The sequence below is a fragment of the Lissotriton vulgaris genome, chromosome 4_1, assembly GCF_964263255.1.
Source record: "Lissotriton vulgaris chromosome 4_1, aLisVul1.2, whole genome shotgun sequence".
NCBI classification, from domain to species: Eukaryota; Metazoa; Chordata; class Amphibia; order Caudata; family Salamandridae; genus Lissotriton; species Lissotriton vulgaris.
Genome location: NC_141691.1, coordinates 1,359,447,841 through 1,359,474,281, shown reverse-complemented (window position 1 = coordinate 1,359,474,281; position 26,441 = coordinate 1,359,447,841). Strand labels below are relative to the sequence as shown.

Here is a 26,441-nt window from a genome sequence, read left to right as displayed (position 1 = left end):
GTAAGTATATTAAGGGCAGTTTTGGTTAACTCAGTCATCATCTCTAAACATCTGCATCATAATCATTGGTAGCCAGGATGGCCTTCCCCACCCAGCCAGCATCCCACTGCTCAATCCTACATTACATTGGATATCTTGAACCTGCTCAAGCCACTGGACCTTCATGTATTCGAACTCATAACCAGAACACTCCCCAACATCGCAGCCATACCCCCCCCCCACCACTGAAGCAACCCAATTTTGCCAGCATCATTAAACCACCCCCCTCCCCCTTCCCCAACCAACATGTCCGTGCAAAGTCCAATTGCCCAGCAACTCAGCAGTCGCCAAACATTAACGGGGTATACCCTCCGGGGTCTAAATCTAAAGGGCTACACAGTTTCTCCTCTCCCATTGAGACCCATTTCTATGAACCTTACAAGGGCCTCTGCGTCCGGGAGAGGTGGTCCCGAAATCTATAATATCTAACACCTGGTGCATATACTAAATTACTTTACAGGGTCTATGTACCTCATTCGCTGTATACTCGCCACCTACGAATCTTCAGTCCTGTCACATGTTCCTCGTACTCAATCTGGTCAGTCTGCCTCTCTGACTGGAGAGGCTCTCTGGGAGCCATTTCAGTTCTCTCGATCCCGGGCAGCTCTGTTCACCGATTTTAAGTAGTCTTCCACTTGACCAGGGTTAGTGAAAAAATTTTGTTTGCCCTGATGCATAACCCGCAATCATGCTGGATAGAGCAATGCATAGTCAATCTGGGCAGCTCGCAGCTTCTTCTTGACATCTATGAACTTTCTGCGTTCTTCCTGCACCATGGGTGTGAAATCCGGATATATTGAGAAACTCATTTCCCTCGTAAGACAGATTCCGCTTATTCCGGGCTGCCCGCAGGGCCACATCTCTATCCCGATAGTTCAGCAGGCGTGCAATAATGAGTCTGGGTGTCGCTCCAGGCACGGGCCGCGGTCCCAGTGATCTAAGTGCTCGTTCAACAATGAATTGCTAAAGGCAACATCTTCTCTACGTATTCCTCCATTTTGCCGGTATTTGTGGATTCCGGAATTCCCATCACGCGTATATTATTGCGCCGACTGCGCGCTTCCAAGTCCTCATTCTTGGCCGCCACCGTTCTCAAGATGGTATCCATGCGTGCAAGTTGAGTCGCGTGTCTAGCTGTAATGTCATCGTTGTCAGAAAGGCGCCTTTCCACTTCAACGATACGTTCCTCATGCGCATCCAACTTGTGCGCAATCGCATCTATTCTTGACGACATGCGGTCCATCTTGTCAACTACAGTAACGAAGCCCGGTCTCATTTCTTGCAATATATGACCCATATCCGCACTCTGCGATCCAGTGGCGCCCTCTTCTTCTACAGTATCCGTTTAATTCTGCTTATTTTTGGACCCCGCTTTAGCGTTCTCAAATGTGAGCTTCGGCTGCCTAGTGTCTGATTTTCCCATCTTTGCGACAATATTTGGACCCGATGTATAATGAAATCTGTGCCCCCTTTTGCGCTCTGTGGTGGTTGTCCCCTCTTCGCTGCACTACACAATTTCGTGCCGGGCCACCGCTGAATTCACGTCGAGCTGCAGGGATCAGCCACAATGCGCCCCGTCTTTCAGCAGTGTCTTCGGCCGTGGTACCTCCAGCTGGTCACTCTCTCGGGCTCTACAGCCCCTTTTCTCTAGGGAAGGTCCCCCCGGTATCCCCCCAGCCTGGTATACAATATTTCGAAGGATCTGCTCCCCGCATGGTGTACGCGATGTTTTGGCCATGAGTACGGTCCTTCTTCTGCAGGGCTCTCAATATCTGCGCCTCTATATCCTCCGGCACATTGTCCCCTTGTCACATGGAGCTCGGTATCTCGAGTTGTGTCACCAGAGCTAACCAGGAAGAGTGTGGGGGGGGGGGGTGAGGCGTGAGCGGGGGAGGTCTGGCAACGACACTGTCCCTGGCTCCAACCTTCAGATATTACCAGCTCCCTGTCCACGCCAGTCCGGGTGTAGCAGCACCGTGAGAGGATCGTGGCAATGGTATCCTAAGGGCTTCCTGGGACCCTGCCAAATTAGTCGGGCTGTCACCTGCAGAGCAATCAGGGCGTATTCTAGGCCCTCTGCATGCCACGTTTGTGTTTGGTATCCCCTTCTTGTGTCTCCGTTTTTCCCCTTGCGTCGTCTCCCAAGGGCAGGCAGGCTTCTATTGCCAGTCCTGCGCTTGTATTCCTGCGCGTTATGGCGGGTGGCTTGCTCCCAAGTCGCCGGGCCTAGACCGACATTCCCGCCGCTGATCTGCGCCAGAGCAGCGTGACGCCTCAGGTGTCTCCCCTCTGTTGCGGGCGTTGCGGATAGCCCAAGGGCCCTCCTGCCGGCCTGGAGAGGGTCCCCCTTCCCCCGTGTACCTTGGGCGTCTCGCTTTGTGTCTCACCTCGCAGCTGTACCTGAGTCTCCTGCTATGTCCGGCTACAGCCTTGCCTCCTCCACTGCACACCGCTATTCCGCCCGTAATCTTCAAAGCTCGCTGTGTCCCCCACAGCAGTGTTCTCCGTTGTTAGAGTGCAATGCGCCAGCCAGCATATTCCGCATCAGCACGGGCAAGCAACAGCTTCTCGCTCTTTCACCGCCGTCTTCGTACTCTCCCAGCAACCTCGGGGCCTTACTTCTGCTTTGCAGGTCTCGGGCTGTCCCATCTTTTCCAGCCGTCGCGCACTTCCGTCAGCTCCCTGCGCAGCCCTCGATCAAAGCTCCAGACCAGTCGGCTCCTGTTGGTCAGTATCTCGCCCGTTCTACTCCAAACTGAAGTCAGGTGACCTCTGGAATGTAAGGTACAACTCTGATATTTTAATTGTCCGCACCAAGCATTTAGTAGGATAAAGGAAGGATAATTGTTCCGGTGCTCAGGAGCCTCATGTGAGTGCGGCCATTCTGGTGTGCGCCCTCTAGCGCCCCCCAAGAGTGTAGCTTTATTCCCTAGTATTGGGGTTGTCTTTTTTGGGGAAGTTTTCCGTTCCTGCTCCACCTTACACTTTTTACTGTACTGTATTCACAGCGTCTCCCTAGGGCGCCCTTTTCTTCATGGGTGTTGAAAAATGGCTGTCTTAGTTAAACATAAAATGCTGACATGGAACGTGAGGGGTATGGGGACAGTCCATAAACGACACAGAATCCATGCCCAGCTGAATAGGCCTATGGTCCGTATAGCTCTTACTCAAGAAACACATATAACGGATTCAGAAGTCTCCAAATTGCAAAGGAGATGGAAAGGGCAAATCTTTAATACATAGTATTCTGCCTTCGCAAGGGGGTCACTCGTATGGGTCCAGAGCGGGGTACCCTTTGTGCTGTTGGAGCAGAGGATAGACACGGCGGGGAGCTATGTCCTCCTGCGGGGTAAACTGGACAGTGTCCCGATTGCCCTTGGTAGCGTGTATGCCCCAAATTATTAACAGAATAACTATCTCGCCAGTCTTAACATGGTTTTAATGGATTGGGCAGTGCACCCCTGTGTTAGTGGCGGGGACTTTAATTCTGTCTTGGATGTCTTCTGGACCCCTCTCATCTCCCGGTCCAGGGTGCGGTGACTACCAAGACTGCAGATTTTCTACACGCTTGGGCTATGGGTTGGCTGATCAGTGATGTGTGGTGGTTACAACATCCCGATAGTTGGGAATATTCTTTCTACTCAACTCCACATCAGCTCAACATGCGCATAAACAGAATCCTTTGCACACCGTCCAAGTAGTTGATTCCACTTACCACAGAAAAACTTTATCCGATCATAATCCACTCGAAGTGATACTTGAATGGGGGAGGGAGGGTTCCTGCCCCAGTTCAGACATGGCGATTATGGCCACTCTCACTTGAAGATGGGGTGTTCCGTAGTACTTTGGGAACGGCCGTTACTAATTACTTCATAGAGAATGCTGGTTCGGCATCCTTATGCTTAATTAAGTGGGACGCGTTTAAATCATTGATAAGGGGGACAGCTATAGGGGCTACTGTTGGGGCTCGATTGGAACTACAAAAGAACCTAGTCTCGGTGGAAGCCTCCGTGACTAAACTAGAAAATGAGGCCATCACTGACCCCTCTCAGCAGGCACAATTACAGGAAGCCAGGATTCAGCTTGCGGAGCTACTTGAACGACTCCACTTAATAGACTACAGTACATACACACAATATAGTCATAAGGAGGCAGATAAATCAGGGACCCTCCTGGCTCGTCTTATTCGGGATGCCCCTCCCCCAGTCCCCATAACGGAAGTGTCCCTCCCAGATGGTACTGTGGTTTCCACCCAAGCCGATACCAATGCAGCGTTTCCACACCTATTAAAAGACCCTATATACTGCTCCGACTGCTATCCCCATGACCATATAACAACTTTCCTGGACGACCTCACATTCCCAACATTGTCAGAGGATGCACAGTCGGACTTGGAGGGCCCTATTACTAAGGCTGAAAAACTAGGAGCCCTTAAAGCCCTTCCTAGAAATAAGACCCCAGAACTGGACGGTTAGCCAGAAGAGTTTTATTCGACCTATGCCGAGCAACTGGCTCCACATCTAGTGAAGCGTACGCTCCCCACCACGACTATGCACGCCCTGGTTGGTTCCCTCCCTAAGCCTAATAGAGACCCCTGTGATATATCAGTCTTTCGTCCTCTTCCCATGTTAGCTACTGAATATCAAATACTCAGTAAAATATTGGTGCCTGCTCCCTTATCCACCAATACTTATTCACATTGACCAGTGCGGCTTTGTACCAGGCTGCAGCACATCTCTAAATATCAGACGCCTTCATTATCTTATGGTAATTGCAGAGGCCCTTTCTGACCCTGCTGCTCTCTTGATATGAAACAAGCATTTGACACACTTGACTGGACATACATGCTGTCTTCCCTTAAAATATTTGGCATTCCAAAGGGCTACCTGCAATCAATCAATCATAGCATTTGTAAAGCGCACTACTTACCTGTGAGGGTCTCAAGGCGCTGGGGGTGGGGGATGCTGCTACTGTTCGAAGAGCCAGGTCTTGAGGAGTCTTCTGAAGGGGAGCAGGTCTTGTGTCTGCCGTAGGTGGATGGGCAGGGAGTTCCAGGTCTTGGCGGCGAGGTGGGAGAACCATATGCCGCCGGAGGTCGCTCTTTGGATGCAGAAAATATGGCCAGGGCTAGGTCGGCGGAGCGGAGCTGGCGGTGGGGGTGTAGAAGCTGAGTCGGCTGTTGAGGTACGCTGGTCCGGTGTTGTGGAGTGCCTTGTGTGCGTGGGTGAGGAGCTTGAATGTTATCCTCTTGTTGACTGGGAGCCAGTGCCGGTCTCTAAGGTGGGGTGTGATGGGGCTGCAGCGGGGGATGTCGAGGATCAAGCGTGCAGAGGCGTTCTGGATGCGTTGAAGGCTGTTCAGGAGTTTTTCCGAGGCTCCTGCGTAGAGGGTGTTTTCGTAGTCCAACCTGCTGCTGACGAGGGGTCTCCACGGCTAGGGCCAGGACGGGTTACTACATATCGGCTGCAAACTTTGAGACCAGGGGTACTCGGCAGGGCTGCCCCCTGTCGCCAATACTGTTTTTCTTGGCGCTGAAGCCCCTACTCTTCAAGCTTCGTAAGGAAGCTGTGGACTTGGGGATACTAGTGGCTAACGTAACACACGTAGCATCTGCATATGCCAATAACATTATTCTCCCGTTAAAAGACCTTACCGTAAGCCTAGAACCCATTCCGTCTATATTTCAATACTTTGGGCGGATATCAGGCCTGGTCATTAACGCCAAAAAGTCTCACGCCTTTTTTATGAGACATAGGGACGCCCCAGACCCGATAGTTTTCGGAGATCTCCTACTGACGACTGTCCCAGATACTTTTAAGTACTTGGGTATACAAATCTATAAAAAACCCCAGGACTTAATTGATGGTAACCTGCAGAAGAAGATACTGTCTCTCCGGAAGCAGGTCTCTTTTTGGCCCTCATTGCCATTGTCTGTGATGGGTAGGATAGCCATTCTCAACAAGCATTTGCAATGCAATAGGTCTTGCATTATTGAAAGTTTGAGCTATTGGCATTGCATTATTGTTTTATTATTTGCAACTCCAGAAGGTCAAACTTTCAGTAATGCGAGACCTATTGCATTGCAAATGCTTGTTTTACAGGCTTTCACATAAAAAAGCCGATCACAGGTGAGTGGGAGGGAGGGTCTCCCTGGCACACTCTCATCGCCCCTAACCCCAGGTTTTCTTTTAAACTGCAGAGACTTTGAGTAAAAGTTCAGGCAACATCTCCCTTGAGATGCAGCCCTCTAACCCTGCCCCCCTCCTATCGATCAGTGCGGCCCTGCCGCTTCCTGAAATGGCTGTTTATATTAGGGGCTGCATTCCCTGTCCTCCAAAAAAGAATTCAGAAGGTTTTCAGCTGCTCTGGGACTGGAGGGGGAGGGATGAGAAGAGATTGGGAGAGGCTTCAGTCCCTTAAAAGAGGTGCGTGGAGACAAAAACTAAAAGGAAAGAAAAGGACAGATGAAGCAGGACGGCATGAGGAGAAAGGAAAATAACTAAAAACCTCGACTTGGAGGGCCAAGCTTCATGTTCCCATTTGTAATGTACAGCATGTGTTAGTTATGTGACTGCTGAGGTATTATGGTTGTCAAAAGCCTTGCAAGGTATCTTTAGGGCCTGACCCTCATCTCAGCAGGAATCGAGGCTCATAATTACAACTCAGAACAAATGGCAGCTCTGCAGAGGTGGGAGTGAGCCACAGCGACGCTGAGGAAGTAAAGGAAAGGTACTGAAAACGAGAGCTGGCACAGAATCACCGGAAGCCTGGTGGCAGAAGACAGATGGGGCATAGCGGGAATTGGGGTTACAGGAAGAGAGTCAGGGCAACCAAAGACCTTGGGAGACAGATGGCTGGGAGAGGAGACCTTGGTGGGCCAGAATACAAGAAATATGAGGCTCACGGCACGAACAGTTTAACAGAAGACAGCAAGACTTAGGGGAAGAGAGTCAGGGCAACCGAAGACCCTGGACAGGAGACCTTGGGAGACAGATGTATGGAAAGGAGACCTAGGCGGGGCAGAATACATGAAGTAGCAGGTCCCAGGCCAAGAAGAGTCCAAGAGAAGACTTGGGGCTGTAAGGAGGGAGTCGGGGCAATCCGAGGCCATCGGACAGGAGACCTTGCGAGACAGATGCTTGCAAAGGAGACATAGATGGGGCAGCATGTGGCACCCTCCAGTATGTGTGTGATGGTGTGCTCGTTTCCTCTGAGGAAGCCAGCATTACCACGAGGGCCTGTGCAATGACTATCTAGCCGTAGGAAGGAGTAACGGTCAAGTGGTTGCCCTCCGTAAAGAATGTGACATTATCCTGCAGGTGTCACTAGATGGGCTGTGGTGCATCTGGGCGCCAACGTTATGGGGTGGAAGTGTCCTCCAGGACAGAGATGCTCCTGCACTGGACAGCCATGAGCTCTGTCACAGGGTCAGCATAGGCTCTCTGGCTAGCTAGCATGCAGGTCTGTCTGTGTCTCTCTCTCTTCTTCTCACCGAGCACACAACAGATCTTGGCTGCAGCATCGTTTCCTGCTCGGATCAGTGCAGGAGATAGAGTGGCCTGAAGGAATGCTGTGTGTTAATATACCAGAGGCCTTGTCATCTTTTCCAATCAGTGTTCAGTTATGGGAGCAGGAGAGGAAGGGAGCAGGGAGAGGGTGGACGGAGGGGGGCGGATCTCAAATGTCTGAGCTGCTTCAGCTGTTTTTTCTACGCTCCGCTTAAGAGAAACATTGACATGAGCGATATTTATGCTGCACCAGTGCCAGCCGGGGCTTCCCCCTCCCCAGGCTAAACAAGACCTCCGAGGCTGAAGACGAGCTGGGTCTGGTTGCTTTACTGGGAAATGGATCCAAAAAAGGAAAAAGCTTGCGAGTGGTGCGGTTTAAATTATCGCGCCCATGTCTGGCTAAGATAATTAAAACCACATGACGGCCGGTGCTCGTAACAGACACCAATAGGTCATGGGCGGAGCAACGCGTCCGCCTTTGGCCTATTGTGTGCTGCCTTTGTAAAAAACATGCATGTAAAGCCCAATAGCATGCTCCTAAAGGAAAAGCATGCGCTCGTGTGTGTGCCATTCCTAGGGCAGCTTCTGAAACCCCATTTTTACCTACTAAACGTCTCATGCTGCGCACTGCAACGCTAGGCGCAAGACCTAAAAATAGCGATGCTCCCCCGCCTTCTCTATTTTTTCGCCAACATACCGGTTATAATCCTGTTGCTAATTTTTAAGACATTAGACACTCTACTGTTGGACCTTGTCTGAGGAAGGGGACGTAAGAGAGTGGGCCTGGCAAAACTACAGCTCCGACCTGAGGAGGGCGATCTTGGAGCACCGGACTTTTGAGCGTACTGTATGGCCAGTCAATTATAATGGCTGTCCTATTGGCGAGCGGGCAGACACATCCAAGAGATCGGGTACACTGCCCGACTTCTCGGTCAGGGTACTCTTCACGCTTAACTTTTACCACGGGCTAAAATCCCACCTGAAGCTCCCCCCTTGCTTAGGAGAGCATTGATGTACTGGAGGATGACACTTCAATACACGAAGAAAGCCCTCCCGTACTCTCCCAATATTCATTTCCTTGGGATCCCTGTCGCACACGTATCAATCTCGAAGAGGATCATCTCCCCCTGTGAATGGGAGGGGGTGTCCACTGTTGGAGCACTGTTCATAGAGGATACACTAGCGGACCATGACAATTTCACCCACGATCAGGGGGTCCCCTAGACACTGTTTCTTCTTCATGCTACTATCATCCATTATATCATACGCCATTGGTCCCCTGATGGGATAGAACCCCCAAAGCATGAACTCGTATATGCTTCACATCTGATGGGTACTGGCCCTCATCTCACCCAGTGGCTCTACAGGGGGATTCTCACAAACTGAGGAGCGTCGCTGACTCCACTTCGGACTAAGTGGTCACTGGGTTTGGGGAGGGAGCCAATGGACAGAGTGGACATCTGTACTAGAATTTCCCAAGAAAGTATCCCACAATGCTACATTTAAATACATACAATACATGATATTACACAAGGCCTATCTTACCCCACATCGTTTGAATTGCATCTACCCGGATGCTCAGCTCATCATGTCCTAGGTGTCAGGAAGCGGTTGCGGACCTGCTCCACATGCTATGGAACTGCCCCTGCTTGCGAGCTTATTGGCAAACGATTGGTTATAGAATCCAGGAGGTTACTGGTACGACTGACTGGTTGGCTCCGGACAGCTGTCTCCTAGGCCTGCATAAATGCCCCAAGAAACAAAAAGTTCAGAATAGATTTGCAGATCTGGCTATGCTTGTGGCGAAACGGGCCATCACTATGAGGTGGAAATCCGCCCATCCCCCTACAGCGCTGGCCTGGCAGACGGAAATGATCATGTGGGGCACTGCAGAGAGCGCAATCATTAGGCAGGAAGAGTTCCGAAGCCATCGTAAGACTCCTATTACTCCAGAATGGGACCAAATGCTAGAAACATTCAGAGTCCTCGACTCACTTACCCCTACGGTGTCGCCAGCTGGACCTGTGTCCCTTATGGCTTCCATATCTCCTGCAGTCCACTTGCCTGAAGTGGAGTAATCTCATGCTACATTCTGCTGTGCTTGCCTAGGGATGTATGTATATGTATGTATTATTGTATAGGTTTTATATTCCCTTACAGCCAAGTCAATTAATGCACTTTTCTAGTGAACAACTGTACGTGGGTTGGGCCAGAGGACCAGGGGATGGGGGTGTCACTTTGTTTGTTTTTTTTCTTCATTGTTTCTCTTTTCAAGCGATGTAATGTTTAGTTCAATAGAACACCATGAGTTCCCTTTATTACCTGGATAGCCCAGTAGGCGACCCGCTCTGTACATTCCTGAACCATGATGGATGTAGATGTCCATTTTATTGTTGGTTGTATCATATATCGAATGAGCGTGTAATATTGCATATGGAAATTCAATAAAAATGATGTTTTAAAAAAGTTAGACCCTTCCCATACTTCTCCATCTCATGGCCTGTCAAATGAAAAAGTCACTGGGCTCCTACTTGGAGGGCATGGGCTCGGAGGCGTCAGACGATGCCCATCCAACTCAGTGTTGGGAATGATGATGGATCGGCCATGAGGCATCGATACAGGAATGGGTGCCGAGGAAGGCAGAGGGATCACTGGTGATGCCACTCCAGATCCAGCACCTGATCCAAGGAACCTGACTGGTGCCACGGGCAAACTTGCTGGCAGCAATCCAGTGGGGACCCTTCCCAATCCCAAGGGACCAAAAGCATTCTAGAGGGGGTCTGGATGCACAAATATGAAGTGCATGGTCTAGTCTTTTAGTTGGCTCCCCAAAAAAATGGGAGGCTTGGAGCAAACCCGGGCACACGCTCCACAGAAAAGCGAAGCCTGGAGTGCCTACAGTACCAGCGCCTCATCTGAGGATTTGGATGGGCGTGGTAAGGTCTAAGATCTCTTCTACTTCTTCTTTTGTTTAGATTTGCCCGTTGAATGCGATCGAGATGACAGCTTTCGGGTGCGGGTCCGCAGGCAGTCCTGGGACCTTCCACGCAACCAAGATCGTCACAATGTTGTCAGATGTCGGGGCGCTTGAGGGAGCATGGCCCGGCAGTCCTTGCAGGTATCAGAGTTGTGGTCCTTCTCCAAGCATAACAGACAATTCAAGTGTGGGTCTGTCACAAACATCTGCCTGTGACAGGCACCATAAGGCTTAAAACCCTTAGGTTTCTTAGGGGACATCCCTATGACACCAGGAGAATAGGTTCACAAAAAGTGTTGCCGAAAAGTCAAGAAAAAGGCAGTAAAAAAATGGACTCAGGTGTAGGTCTTCACAGATCAGCGCTAACTGGCGTGGAAAGAAAAGAACCAACATCACGGCTTGGGGTGGTACCTATATAGACACAGCACATGTTGCTTCCAGCGTGGATGCAGACCCCTATCCGAACTGCACCACTTACCGGCAGGAATAGGAACTGCTTGTAAATATTCAGATTCAGTAAGATGCCTGGGGAACATTCCAAGGTAAGGAATCTGTGGCTAGACATCTATATCAGATTACAATATTCATTTAGAATTCCTGAATTTGTTTTGAGACTCTTAGAGGAAAATGGTGTTGCATAATGATTACCTTTCTTTTTTGAAGGAGAATCCATTTTAGATGCTGGTTTCAGTTCAGATAAAGCATCTTGTTCCAATATGTCAGCTAACTGGTTACAATCTTCAGTTGGTGAAGTGGGTAAACCAGCCAGGCTTTCCAAGTTGGGTTCCACTGTTACAGAAACGGAGTCTGTTGTATCCACCGTTGAAAAACTGGCATGAGGTCTTGGCTCAGGCTTTAATACTGTACAGACGGAATTCTCCATGACAATGTTGTCTTCTGTTTCTACTGCCATGGCTTCTGAGCTAAGGATGACTCTGAAGTGAGTATTCTCTGATGGGGTTATGGTGGCTGTTCTTGGATGTTCAAGTCTTTCTTTCTTGCAGACCTAAAAAGATCATAAGTGAACTGGCATTAACAATCTTGTTCGTGTCCCCAATCCCATTAAATTCATGATAGAAAACATTAAGACTCAGTTTTCAACAGTTCCAAAGTCATTTCTGTAACAGATGATGAATTCTATGTCAGGAGCGGAGGCTTCTGATTAGGCTGTCACTTTCTCCTTTATTGTACTCCAGCAGCCATTAAAAGGTATCAACAATCTCAACAAAACGACATTTCCCATGAGCATCAGGGAAAATGGAAATAGAAAATGTCCCAGCAACTGTCCAATCCCGGGCCAGGGCTCCTCATATCCTCCTCTGCTGGCACTCTATCTCCTCTTTCTTCGCTGCTCCAGCAGCATGCAGAGGAGTGTTTTTCTTTACCTTATTTCTCTGACTGAATCTTTGTCATTGGCGATTTACTTATTGGTTTTCACGGGTTCGCGCTGATGTGTTATCCCTGCGGCGGTGACTCTGCGTGTGAGCCGCGGGGGCGTTCTCCGCTCCTTTCGCGGCTGTTGTGACAGGCTCTGTGCGCGGGCGGCCTCCCGCCGCTAGGGGACCGCGCGTCCTTTGCTGCCGCTCTGAGGAGGTCAACCTCCCGTCGGGTGCGAGTCGTTGAGTTCCGCTTTGTAAACACGTCGGGAAAGCGGCTCAACTGACTCGCGCACCGCGGGGGAGGATCTGTGTGTTTGTCTTTGTGCTTTGGGGCAGCGCTAAGGCTTAATCGAGACTGACAGAGCCCCTGCTTGGAGCCTAAACACCCACGAGGCGGGTAGGGCATTTAGTGCGTTTTGGGACCGGCCCAGGCAGGCTTCAGTTCAGTACCTCATAACAGAGTTTGTTGGGTCCCTATTTCATTATTACTGACCCCGCTGCGGCGGGAAGAGATTTGTACTTGCGGACTCTGTCCTACCATACCCCCTAATACATTTTGCTGTCTGCTGTGGCACAGCGGCAGTATGGAGTACGACGAATACTATGAGGAGGAGGAGGAGCAGCAGGTCATGTACCTGCCGGTAGATGACCACTTCTGCCAAGTGATGGATTCCTCCATTTTGAAGGCCGTGACAAGGGTCGTGGCGCCCCTGGAAAAGAAGATAGATCAACTTCAGGCGCAGTGCCAACCCCTCCGGCAAGGGGCAGACCCTTCGGGGCAAACGAGCTCCATTCCTCCAGACCAACCATCGACGAGTGCCACTGACCACAATCGAAAACGCTCTGCGGACGCGGGGGTGGATCCAGATGCCTTCTCGCGCCTAAAAAAGGCGTTCTTGGACGCGAAAACTGCGGAGGCTCCCGCGGCGTCACAGGAGGCGCCATCTGGTGCCGCGGGAGGTGGTCAGATGGCAGACCCAGATGAGTCACCCCAAACCTCGGATGGGGATGGGGAACGGGAGCACTCGTGGCCTGCAGCTGATCCCACCCAGGCGTCCAGCTCTGACCCTAACTCAGACATGCTCAACCCGGACAAACTCCTCCACCCACGCTCATCGCACTGGGTTCCCGCCCCTAAGGTGGCGGCGTACATGGCGGCCAGACTTCGTAAGCCCTTGGATCAGGAGGTGCGTAGCTGCCTTCGGGTGGAATGCCCGTGCCCCGCCTTGGAGGGTAAGGTCGCGGTTACCCCAGAGATTGAGCCCAAAATGTCTACCTTCCTCACGAAGTTTGTGAAGGACCCCAAAAAGGCTATAGACTGATATTGGATGGCATGCCAAGATAAACTCTTGGACACGGCGGGGCCTTTGGCGAAAATCGTGGACATGGCCGAAGATGCCAAGGCCTCAGGGTCTCTGATCTCCCCGGAGATTCTTTCCGGCTGGGCACAACGGGCGATTATTTTCCTAGGGAACGCGAATGTAGCTATTTCCACTGAACGGCGGAGATCTATTTTATCAAGATAGACCCGAAGTTGGGAGAACTGGCCACCTCTGAGGCAGGCACCATGGCGGAGGGTAACCTCTTCGGTAACCCGTTCGTCCGGGAACTGGGTAAATTTGTCAATACCTTTAATTCCCTGGACAAGGCCCAGGCGTCCGTGAAGCGAATCTTCACACCCCGTGTTTTTGGCGCAGCCAGACGAGGAAGGTGCCGTTCGTCTGGCAGACCCTATAACAGAGGCTCCTTCAAGCAAGGCGATTCCCACAGGGGCCAATACCAAGACCCTGAAAAGTTCGGAAACTTCTACCAGACCAGAGGTTATCGCCGCCGCCGCGGTGGAAGAGGAAGAGGAGACGGCGGCTACAATAACCACAAAGGTGAGACTTCAAAATGTAATGGGCCTGAAAGTGGGGGGCAGACTCCAGTTTTTTCTTCAGGCATGGTCTTCGCTCACCTCCGACGCCTGGGTCTTACAGACCGTCGGAGGGTTTCAAATACAGTATTCGGGACTCCCCAAGCAGTCCGTTCGCCCCAGACCTATCGATTTCACGCCGGACCAATGCTCACTGATAGACAGAGAGGTCGCGGATCTACTACAGAAAGGGGCTATTGTGCGGGCAGAACTGCACCGCGAGGTTTTCTCAGCAATCTTTTTCTCGTAGAAAAACAGGACGGGGGCTATCGCCCAGTGATAAATCTCAAGGAATTCAATGGCTGGCTTATATACCGCCATTTCAAGATGGAGGGTATTCACCTCCTGCGGGATCTGCTTCAGGAGGGGGACTGGATGGTCCGGCTGGACCTGAAGGATGCCTACCTCACGATCCCCATTTTTGCTCCCCACAGGCGTTTTCTTCAGTTCCGGTGGGGTCCACAGGTGTACGAGTTTGCCTCCCTTCCTTTCGGACTGTCATCCGCTCCGTGGTGTTTTACCAAGGTGCTAAAGCCGGTGGTGGAGCGTTTGCGCACGGAGGGCATCCGTCTTATAATTTATCTGGACGACATGCTCCTCCTGCATCAATGTCCGCGAACATTGCTGGTCCATCTTCAGAGGACGGTCAACCTTTTGGAATCCTTGGGATTCATATTCAACCAGGCCAAGTCGGACCTTCTCCCATCACGGAGAATGCAGTTCCTGGGTTTATGATAGACTCAGTGGAAACCACCTTGTCCCTGCCTTCTCGGAAGTTGTCCAAGATCAGACACGAATTGAGACGCACTCTGGCACGCCCAACGATCCTGTTGCGGCACTTGGCCAGGGTTGTAGGTCTCTTGTCGTCTTCCATTCAGGTGATATTCCCGGGGCCCCTTCATTACCGGGCCCTTCAACGCCTCAAAGCTTTTCACCTCCGCAAAGGCCTTACCTATTCCCAGGTCGTTCCCCTCACGGAAGAGGCGAGAACGGAGCTCCGATGGTGGATCGAGCATATGGACGCTTGGAACGGACAAGCGATCTTCGGCTCCATACCGGATTTGGTGATAGAATCCGACGCCAGCGGCCTGGGCTGGGGAGCATGTTGTGGCGCCATGTCTGAGTGTGGTCATCCGCAGAGAAGGACCTTCACATCAATTGTCTGGCGTTGATGGCGGGTTCCTTTGCGGTGAGATGTTGGACGAAGGAAAGGATTCAGTGCTGTGTCCTTCTAAAAATGGACAATGTGGCAGCGGTGCGCTATATCAACCACCTTGGAGGAACCAGGTCCAGGGCCTTGTCCGACCTTGTCCGACCTTGCCAGGACTCTATGGGAATACTGCCTGTCCAACGAAATATCCCTGTCGGCGGAGCACCTTCCCGGCTCAGCCAACCGGGTGGCGGACTGGTGGTCTTGTCACTGGAGAGACGCCAGTCTATGGCAACTTCGCCCCGATGTGTTCAGGGCGATCGTGGACAGATGGGGTCCGTTCTCAGTGGACCTTTTTGCTTCCCGTCTGGACGCCCATCTGAGGCGCTACTTCAGTTGGCGTCCGGACCCGGAAGCGACGGTGGTGGATGCATTTCTGCAAGACTGGAGCAGAGAGAGGGGCTATGCGTTTCCCCTCTTTGCGATGATCATGAGTGTCCACCCAGGTGAGGAGACAACGGGCGGATCTGGTGGTGATCACCCTGACCTGGAGATCGCAAGCCTGGTTTCCAGTTCTGATGGAACTTTCCTGGGATTTTCCAATCCCTCTACCCCACGTTCCAGATCTCCTCAGGAATCCTCAAGGGGATCCTCACCACCTCCTATCCACGGGCCACCTGCGTCTGATGGCCTGGCGGGTTACAGGCAACGCTGGCAAGTCCCGGGACTTTCGGAAGACACTGCCACGCTGTTGGCCAAATCTTGGGCAGACAGTACCAACTAGAGGTACCGATCAGCATGGTCTCGGTGGAGTGGTTGGTGTCTGCGACAACAGATTGATCCAATGGGGGCAGACATTGTCCACGTCCTTAATTTCTTAGCCTCCCTGGCAAAGGAAGGTTTGGCGTACAGGTCAATCAATACCTTTAGGTTGGCCATCTCGGAGGGCCACACCCCGCTGGATAACCACCCTATAGGGGAACATCCTCTGGTTTGCAAACTGCTGCGGGGGATTCGGTTATCAGTTCCTCCGGAACCCCGCTATTCAATTTTATGGGATGTGAATAAAGTTCTTAACTTGTTTCGGGAGTGGCCGTCCAATAAATACCTGTCGAGGAAGCAGATCTCAGCGAAGCTGGCAATGTTGCTCTGTCTGATCTCGTGTCGCAGAGTCTCAGATGTGAGAGCCTTGGATGTTACAGGTCGTGTCTTGACCCCAGATGGGGTTACCTTCCATATTTCTAGACGAACCAAAGGGGATTCCCGATCTATCTCGTATCCTGCATTCCCGGATGTCCCGAAGTTATGTGTGGTTAGGGCACTGAAGGCCTACGAAGTGGCAACGATTGATATACGCCCACAGGGTGCCAAACAGCTGTTTATTGCTCTTACTAAACCACACGGGCGGTTTCATCCCCTACTATTGCGCGATGGGTGCAATGGGTTATGCAGGAAGCTGGCATAGATATTTCCCAGTTTGGAGCCCATTCTGTGAGAGGAGCAATGGCGTCCAAGGCTTTTTCCCTGGGGGCTCGACTGGAAGACATTCTGAAAGCTGCAGACTGGTCTTCAGACTCCATCTTCAAGAGATTTTACTTTAAGCCAGTAGTGTCTCTGGCTTCACTGGTGGTGGATAAGCTTTGAACTAGCCTAATCAGAAGCCTCCACTCCTGACATAGAATGAAAAATTTCCTAGCTAACGTACAGGAAAGTTTTAATTCTATTAAGGAGGCGGAGTCGAGGATTAGCCCACCCTGTCTTCATTCAAACCCTCCCAGAATTGCCACGTTGGGACGGTAAGTAAAATCTTTATGATGCAGTTTTTCTACTGAGCTGTTGTGGGCCATGACGTTCTAATGTCGACTCTCTTGCTCAATGATGATGTTATGTTCCTACGTTGATTAACTTGCACAGTGATGCTGGCTAATGTGATCAGACGTTCACTTCCTGGTGCCTTACTTAATCTACTTGTACCGTAGGTTCCGAGACAGACAAACAGGACTAACGGACGAAGGACTGTGGCAGTGTCGAAGGAAGAAAGAGGAGGATAGAGTGCCAGCAGAGGAGGATATGAGGAGCCCTGGCCCGGGATTGGACAGTTACTGGGACATTTTCTATTTCCATTTTCCCTGATGCTCATGGGAAATGTAGTTGTGTTGAGATTGTTGATACCTTTTAATGGCTGCTGGAGTACAATAAAGGAGAAAGTGACAGCCTAATCCTCGCCTCCGCCTCCTTAATAGAATTGAAACTTTCCTGTACGTTAGCTAGGACATTTTTCATTCTTGAATGAAGTCAGTCACAAACTTGCATTTGCTATTCACGGCTTCCAAAACAAATATTTTGTGTGTGAACGAAGGGGAAAGAAAACAGTGATGGTAGTCGAAACAGGGATCTTATTCTCCAGCGAAATCCATTGACAGGGATATGGTGTGATTACTTTGCGTTTCAAAGTCTCGATATACCACATACCACAGCTGTCTCTAAAGTGTTTAATCAATTCTTAGGACTTGGTTATTTCAAAAAGAACAGCATGGGCATAACTCTTCTGTTGATGATAAATAATAACAGTCTTAATCTTAAATAACCGCTGGCAAACACGTAGCATCCAATAGCAGCCTAAATAAGGTGCCTGCTACCTCTGGCAATGTTTGTAGGGCAGAGGGCTGGAAGCTACTTCTCAATTCAGAATTTCCTAGGAAACAGAGAGGCTCAATCTACACTCTGGAGTTCTGCAGGTAAGGGCCTAAAAACGTTGCCCTGTAACAATACTGCTTTTCCAGCACTTCAGCAAGTGACTCCCCTAGCACAAACAATCATTTGTAATGCAATTGGTCTTGCCTTTGGCACCTTATAAGTATTTACTGATGCAGCACATTACTGCAAAGTTAACACTCGCCATTACCATCATTCCAGGCTAACATCATTACAGACAGATTGTTCTCATCACTCCTAAGAAAGTTTTTCCATCTCTTTAAATTATTAAACTCATGCCAGAACCACTAAGAACAGTCCAGCCCAAACTGCCAAGCAAATTACATCAAGCTCAGACTCTGAGATAGGATTCTGGGACAGAACTCATGGATTAACCTACCAATGTAAGCATGGTTGAGAGCTGTGGGATAGTACAGACCACCACCCTTACCAAGAGGACAGACACAGGCATTCAATCCAAACTGGGGAGCTATAACCAACATAACCTTACAATGACCTGAAATACGGATGGCATATGATAACCACATGTCTCGTCAACACAAAGTTACTTCAGCCACTCTGCAACTGATGAGAAGTAAGCTACAGGACAGGAGACACCAACCACAGCCCCCACCAGACTTGAAAGGCTTAGTAAACTCCTAACACAATAAAGAGACCACCAGAGCTATTCTACTTACTTCAGCATGGGAGCTGATCAATGGTTCACTGCCTCTCCTTTCGTTTTGCGGGCTGTAGTCTCTCCGGGGCAGCTGAAAGGACTTGCAGTCCTGCCCGGGCAATGTCTACCTTCCTCTGCCCAGCGCACTCACCAGGCAAGGCATTATTAGGCGAGTTTCCAACTTTCACCAGGAATACGGCTCCTGGACTCGGTATGTGACGCAGCTGCGGCTCCTCCTGAGTGGGCCGGAAACAAGGCGTCTTTCCGTTCACCCACAGCCGAGCACAGGGGGCAATGCAGGGGCAGTTTCGTGTGGGGCGTCAGGGCCATGCAGTAGTATTGTGGATCTGCGCTGGAGGATGTGAAAAGCTGCCAGCATTTACTAAAGTGACTGCTCTAGCACACCATTTTGGAGCCTACGCGCCCTTCTCCTCAGGCCCATCACATGGGCCCTTGATGGTAACCCGTTCCCACTACCCCCTTCCAACACTCCTGTCCTGAGGAAGACCCCGGCAAAAGGGACTAACTTACCTACTACTCTCAAGGGGTCGAAATGTTGACATCCATCACACTAGCCAGTTTGACCAACAGCGATTTATCACTGTGTTCCTGTCTTTAACTATGGCTATCTAACTTTTGGATCTAATATGAATAACTTGGATCCATGTACGAGCCCCCTTTTCTTTGTGTTGTAAATTAATTGATTTTGTGAATTGTACGTTATTTTCACTCACTTCCTTAGCCTCACTTCATTCACCATACCCTCACCCTTCCGTCGTGGGGCACGGCTTTAAAAATGTGTTAACAAATGCTATAAATTACTGGTTGTTCAGTGTGATTAAACAACACTGTCCACTAATAATGTTATGGTTCTTTCATCTTTTGCCTAACTGTATATAATTTTGTTTTTACATGCCAGAATCCGTTTACTGTGACAACTGTTTTTATGTACTGTTCTACACCCATGTCCCAGTGACGTGGGTTTATCCTTGTAGGTAACTACTAACTGAAAGCAACCAGTGCTTGTGCGCTTACCCCCAACGCCATTCCAGGAACTAGGCACTTAGCGGCATCCGTAGACGTGTTTAATTAAAGAAACGCTAAAAACAGACCAGCCACCCGCACGAGTCTTCGCGCCCAGGCCCGGCTGCAGAGCGAGCGCCAAGCCAGCCCAGAGCGAGGAGAGCCGCCAGCGCCGCCATGGTAAGAGTAGAAGTATCCTTTAGGGCAGCATTGCCCAAGACCGCCCACACTCCTTGCACAGGCTCCCAGGTCACCGAAGGAAGCGCCAGCTGATCAATGCCAACGCCACAGTCTGTCTGCCGCCATCATGGATGTAACCTTTCAACTCTCAGGGGGAGAGAGGGATGGGCGAGAAGGCATTTGACTGCCGGGGGGGGGGGGGGGGGGGGGCAGAAGAAAGTAGTCCTGCTGTAAAGGGGGAAATAACCATGGAAGGACACAAATGAAGACCTGGCCATCAGGAGGAGGGACTAACAAGCCTACAACCAATCGGAAGGCAGCATTTAAGACACAAGCCAATCAAAAAGATGGGCGGAGAGTGGCAAAGCTTCCACGATATAGTGTATACTGCATGCCTCGCAAAGTGAGCAGCGCAAGCGCACCGCAATGCTAGCCGAGACATAAAACCAAGTGTTACAATCCATTTCCAAACACTGCTTAAACAACGAACAGCAGATTACTGCAGTTTCAGATCACCCTCTGTTCTATCTCTGATGTATAATATCTCGGTTTCTAACGGGGCTGGGGATTAATCTAGTTTCAATCATTTACTAAGACAATGGAAGCTGGGATGTATTGTTTAACACACAAATCTGAGCACAGATCAAAGGAGAAACTAGGAGGGAAAATCAAGTACTCACAGGCAATTTGCAAATACAACAGATTTCGGAATGCAAAGCCCGCATTGCAACAGGCAAAATTAGACAGTCACACACAAGTAAAACTTTGCATTTTTAAACAAAACAGGTGAAAATTATGCAATCACAGGCAGGTAAAGAGTACATTTTTTAAACTAACAACCACAAGCAAAACAGGTGAAAATGATGCAGTCACAGATAGAGGGAAATAGTTTTTAAATTTCAGGAAAAAAACAGCATAAAGTCTGACATCTTACCACCTCTTGGTCTTTGGTTCACTGGAATCTTTGGCACAGGGAAAGTGTAGCTCACAAAATGGAGGTGAATGTCTTGGGGTTCACCAAACAAACCCTTAAGGGTTGTGTGTTCGTATGCGCGTTGGTTGATGACTACTTGAAAGGTTCTTTTGACTGATGATTCCGTCCAGTGTCATATGAATGTGATGGGCCCTTGAATGGCGGCAATATGTTGATGTGAGTGCATTGATCTATTAGATTGTGCCCGTGGCAGGTGGTATGAATGTCTTGAGTGTTAGTGAGTGAATGCCATGTGAATGTACCATACAGTGGTTGATGCCTTAGCATGGCTTTATGGCTCACCTGCAGCAGTCATATTTTGTTTAATTGTATTTATTTTTTTTAAGTTTTAAAAAGCACAAACGTGACCCAAGAGTATCAGAGCGCTGTATATACAATTGGAAACAGAATCAAAGACTTGAAACATGAAAATAAAAAAATGAACATCTAACATACAACAGAGAGCAAAAACTAAAACTAGAGCAATGTTGTAATCTTGTATCATAGCTATTATTAAACATTCACCATTCGTTTAGCACAGGGACAGATTCTCCAAGATGACTTTCTGGAACTGGTCTGAATCAGTTCAGTTCAAGGTACCCGGGGGACAGTGTTTGTGTAGTTCTACTGGGATGGATGTGCTCCTCCCCTGTATTGTTAAGAACGTCAAGGGGACAGGCTAACCAAGACTTTGTGAGGAATCTGTTCATTAGGATCCTTTTCACCTCTTTCTTGAAAATGTGGGTCGATCGGTTTAAACAAATCTCAGGTGGTAGGGAATTCCATATCCTTGGAGCCAATCCTGAAAAGGAACGTGTGTAGGTTTTTTGAATATGAGGGGTTCTAGCCAAGGATAGTTTCCCTGCCTCCCGAGATTCAAATGTTTCCTGCCAGGTAACTGTTGTGTGGAGGGATTTCCAGCCCCTGTCCTAATCCTGCGTCATCTGCCAGTTCCCCCAAGGGTTTTCAAAAAGGAAATGAAATGAAATGAAAAATTCCACTTGTATAGCGCATAACCACCCGGAGGCCTCGCAGCGCTTTAGACTGAATTGGTGTGTCAGGCTACTGGGTGAAGATTAGTACGCCTTTGAAAACAAGTAGGTTTTTAAATCTCTCCTAAATGACATTCGGTTGCTGTTTTGTCTGAGAGTTAGGGGCAGGGAGTTCCATAATTTCGCCGCTGTATGAGTGAAGGAGCGTCCACCCCAACGGGCTTTCTTGACTTTTGCCATAGCTGCCAAATGCAATGAGGCCGAGCGCAGGGCTCTGGATGGTGAGTAAGGCCGCACTAGAGGGCGCAGGACTGTTTTGGGTCAATCATGTGTCGTTATTATCATACCTACTAGTTATAGTGAGTGCATTATGGTGTGTTGCGCCTGTTTATGCTATGTTTATACTGTTGAGCCACCCTTCGTATTACCAATGCTTGTCACTGACACCCTACTGTTAGTGTTGCCAATGCTTGTTCCTGAACTTAAAGTAACCTGCGCGTTTTGCACGTTTCTGCTTCTTTTATTGCTAGGCAACCCACATTTCTCTACAGGCAGAATGTTTGGCCATGTGGTGTATACCACCAGCCCTGATTGGCTATAAATAGCCATGCCTAGCTCCCGGATGGTTCGTGGCTTTGTTTCCTGCTCTGGCCGTCAGACACTCCTCAGCTGTTTCTCAGGTGGGCCTCCAGCCACCGCCCCACATTCTGCAGAGATCCCCAGCGGCTTGCTCTACTGTCAGCGCTTTGACAGACTCTTAACAGCTGCAGCAGATTGAAGGTATCTGGAGCATCGACTCTCGCAGTTAAGTGGAGCACGCTCACAGGGAGACCATTGTGTGTGTACTGATCTGTGCTAGTGTTTATAATTTTATCTGGGACTTGCGCGACGGTGCACTGTTTGTATGAATATTCGACACTTGCCAGTCTACTTTTGTTGTTTTCTGTTAAAGTTATCTATTATGTTAACATGTGTAGGCTACCTGCTGACAGCCAATGAACCTCCCACATTCTTTTCTGTTATGGCTATTAGCGTGAGTTAATTTGCAAGCCACTACCATTATCCAGAGTGTGGGAGAATTGCACAGGACTCCATGAGACCGCGTTCGAGTACTACAGGGTTACGTTGTCCCACTTAGCACATTCTTGCTCAGTGACTCTTTCGCCATTCTCATATGTGACGTGAGGGCAGAGAGTCAAAGTCCCATTCGGGTGCCCGGTGATTGTTCGACATAAGTTACATGTAATGTGCTCACAGTCACTCAGTAAGAGTATAATACACCACTGATCCACTTGTTTCTTCCCTCCAATTAGGATATGCTTCCTACGACTACAATGACAATGAGACCACACACTCCCAAAGAATCGGGTACCTGGCTGGACCAGGCGGCAAGGCATTCCAGTGTTTTTCTCTCTTTCAATCCCCCTTCCCTTTTGGGACACCTACTGGGACTCATGTAACTCATCAGCAGTGCTGAGAGGTGTCCCAGGAGGTAGAGGGTGGGGCATTCATTGCCCCTGCAGACGTCCTGCTTTTCAGGTGAGTGGCCGCCCCCCATCTGGGTTCATTATAATGTAAGGCTTTATGAGCGAGGCAAACAATTTCCAATTGAGTTCTGGCCTAGAGAGGGGGCCAGTTGAGAGACCTAAGTGAAGGTGTAATGTGCTCAAAACGTCTTGTGCTAGTCACAAGTTTTTCTGCTGCGCTGAGTGGAGCTGATCTCGACTTGGGAAGACATGTAAGGGGCACACAGCCATATTCTAGTCTGGAGACCACTAGTGATTTTACTGCTAGCAAGAAATCTGGAGGTGGCAGGAATGGTTTCACTTTCTTCAGTAGTTTGAGTTGGAATGACTCACTGTGCGTGGTTACACTGATATGTGCAAGCATATTTAGATTCTTGTCCAGTGTTATTCCAAGAGATTTAGTGGATTCAATATTGGTAGGTTTGCAGTTGAGGTTGTTTAGGTGACTGAGTCAATTTTGGATGTCTGTGCAGCTGTTATGAGGGGGGAAAAGTAAGAATACAGATTTCAACTGGAGGTTCTTTTGAGATAGCCAGGGCTGAGTTTTGACTATAGTGTTAGTTGGATGACATACGCTAGGGAGGATATCTTTAAGTATAAGTGTGTATCATCTGCGTACATGTGGTATGCAAGATTCAGTTGTTTGAGGATTTTCATTAGTGGCTCCATATAGAGGTTAAGAGTGTGGGGGAAATGGTTGATCTTTGTGGGACTCTGCATCTCACTTGTGAGGCATTTGAGACTCAGTTGCCAATTTTGATTCGCTGTGAGTTCTGCAAGAAGGATACAGACCAGGAGAGCACGTTCCCTTACAGCCCCATTCTGTTTTATAGCAATTCTAGTAGGTTTGTGTGACTGAATGTGTCAAATGCCAATGAAAAGTAGAGTAGGAGAGTAGGCAGGAATTGTTGCGGTCTAGCATCTTAAGGGTGTCATCCATGATGTGAACAACGGCTGATTCTGTTTTGTGCCCTGGTCTGAATGCTGACAGAAACTTGTTGAGAAGGTTGAATTGATCAATATACTGACAATTGGTTGTGCACACATTTTTCCAACAATTTGGCCAGAAAGGGAATATTTGACCCTGGGTGAAAGCTGCTCAGAATTCTAGGGTCTGCCTCTGCATTTTTCACGAGGAATGTCACTTGCCCAATCTTCACGCAGTCTGGGACAATGCCTTGTTTTACCAATGAAAGGATGATCTTCATCAGTATGGGTGAGAAGAGGTGACTGAATTCTTTTAGTATTGTGGATGAGATAGGGACGTTGAAATGTGAAGCTGGTTTTAAGAATAGTACGTTCTTGTGGACTTCATCCTCATTTAGTGTTTTGAGCTCACTCCAGAATGCGTGATTTTTAGTTTTGGATATGTGATTCATAGTATGCTCCTCAACTGGGGATGGAGATTCACTGTCTGAATGGCGATGTGGTCAATAGTGGCTTGTAAACTTGCTTTGTCGATCACAATTGATTTTTCGATTTCTAAGATTTTGTCAATGAAAAAGTAAGGTAAAGATTCACAGGTTTCATCTGAGTTATTGCTAATCCTGGTTACATTGTTGATTGAAAATTTCGCCCTGGTTAACTCGTTGCATTGTTGAGTTGGGATCTTAAGTACGATGCTTTAGCATACCAAATGTGTTTTTGTAGCGGTTCTGCCCTTTTTTTCAGCTCTTTTCGAATAGAGGCCTATCAGAAAGCATTTTCTTTTTCTTCATACATTTTTACAGATATGAGCAATAATGCTGCAATGCAGGTTCAAATTCTATTCAGTGATTGTAGTTTCTCAAAAAAACAGTGAGCCTTGGATAGGTAATTACAGGGTGTTTTTCACCATTAAACCTGATGCACAGTGACAATCTATGGAACTTTAAAACAAAATATATATTTATTAAAGAAATGCTCCTGGGTCCACGCAGCCAGTGTAAAATTATTCAGTGTTTAGGACTATCAATGAAGATTTTATGATACAGAACTGCTTTTCACAAATTCAATTATAAACAAACATGCAATTCTCCATATGATGCAAGCACAAAGAGACTCACCTTGGTTGATTCTGGAAATCCTCCCCACGTCCATTCCATGTGGGTCTCTGCTCTGAGCATGCTCTCGCTAGGCTTTACTTCTAGTTCAGAATCACTCTTTGGGCCAACGGTCTCAGAAAAAGCACTGCCATAGCAAAACAGAGAAAAGAATGTCTGTGGTCTGTATGCAGTGTTGTAGTCACATCACGAAGCGGAGACACCATGGGGTTTACTCAAGTTTATTAACTACAATAACACAACACCAGCGCGCCCGTTGTCTTCAGCCAGCGGAAGATCCCTGACTCTGAACGAGCGGCGCTCACCTTAGAACGTTGAGCATTCGGGACATTCCACTGTGGCGCGGGGTGCGACCACAGTGTAAGTGACGTCACAACATACCCCCCTTTCCTCTACACGCAGGTAGGGAATTGAGTGGTAAACAATGAAAGTACAGAGTTAATGGGAGACAGGAGCAAGGAAAATAAACAACAAATCAGCCAACAAGGAAATCATGCAAGTGTTGAGGAAGTCTCCTGGTCCGTAAGGGTCTCTGATGGGTTGGGGCCCCATGAAGGTTCTGAGACACATCACTTGAGTTGGTTGCTCTTTGACCAGTGCCCAAGTTATCCCCACCGGGGCCTGGTGCCCTCGTCTCTGTACCTGTGCGAGCACTGTCAAGCAATTGGCGATCATGGGCTAGCATGTACCCTGAGCATGTATCTTTGGTGACTGCATTTCTATTAAAGGTTTCAGAAGAATGGTCTCCAGAACTGTACTTTGCCACCCTACGCAAGTTCCATTTATCTCCATTCTCCAATACAACATAGAAGGGATGTACTTCCTTTACCTTGAATGGTCCAAGAAACTTACGCAGACCTCTGACCCAACGTCCAGAACGGGCTTTGACCCAATCACCAACCAGAATGTTAGACAAGTTTTTTCCCTGCCTTGTACCTTCCTGGAATCATGCACGGGAATGCTCACATCACAATCGCCACCATTCCTTTCTTCAATCAAATCTTGGATCCAAGGAGGCACCAGTTTAGAGGCTGGTTTCCTGCCCCGCATGGCTACAAAGGGAACCACACCAGTAGTGGAATTTTCTGTCGTGCGATAATCACATATCAAGTCGTTCAAAGTTCTTTCAATGTTAAGATTATTGGTGAGTGACAGACCTATCGCACTCTTAATCATGCAATTGGCTCTCTCGACAATTCCATAGGATTGTGGGTTGTACAAAGTGGTGAACAAATGTTTTATACCACATTCCCTCATCTCATTGGAAGATAATTGGGTCCCGTTGTCCGTGATAAGGACCGAGGGATAGCCTTCCTCCTTAAAAATCGTGCGCAGGGGTCGTGACCAAGATGGCGACCTGAGCA

General features: G+C 48.9%; 1 protein-coding gene and 1 pseudogene across 2 annotated transcripts in view; one reads left to right on the top strand and one right to left on the bottom strand.

Moving 5' to 3' along the window:
* The window catches only part of LPIN2 (lipin 2), a 791,695-nt gene that overhangs the window by 519,570 nt on the left and 245,684 nt on the right, over window positions 1-26,441 (bottom strand). For both annotated transcript variants that reach the window (XM_086965600.1, XM_086965599.1), the window contains exons 6-7: window positions 25,081-25,204; window positions 11,173-11,530 (exon numbers count right to left, since the gene is read on the bottom strand). In XM_086965600.1, the coding sequence (XP_086821726.1) occupies window positions 11,173-11,530; window positions 25,081-25,204 (482 nt within the window). The remainder of the gene's footprint in view (window positions 1-11,172; window positions 11,531-25,080; window positions 25,205-26,441) is intronic.
* LOC147723988 (uncharacterized) lies at window positions 14,146-16,433 on the top strand (annotated as a pseudogene).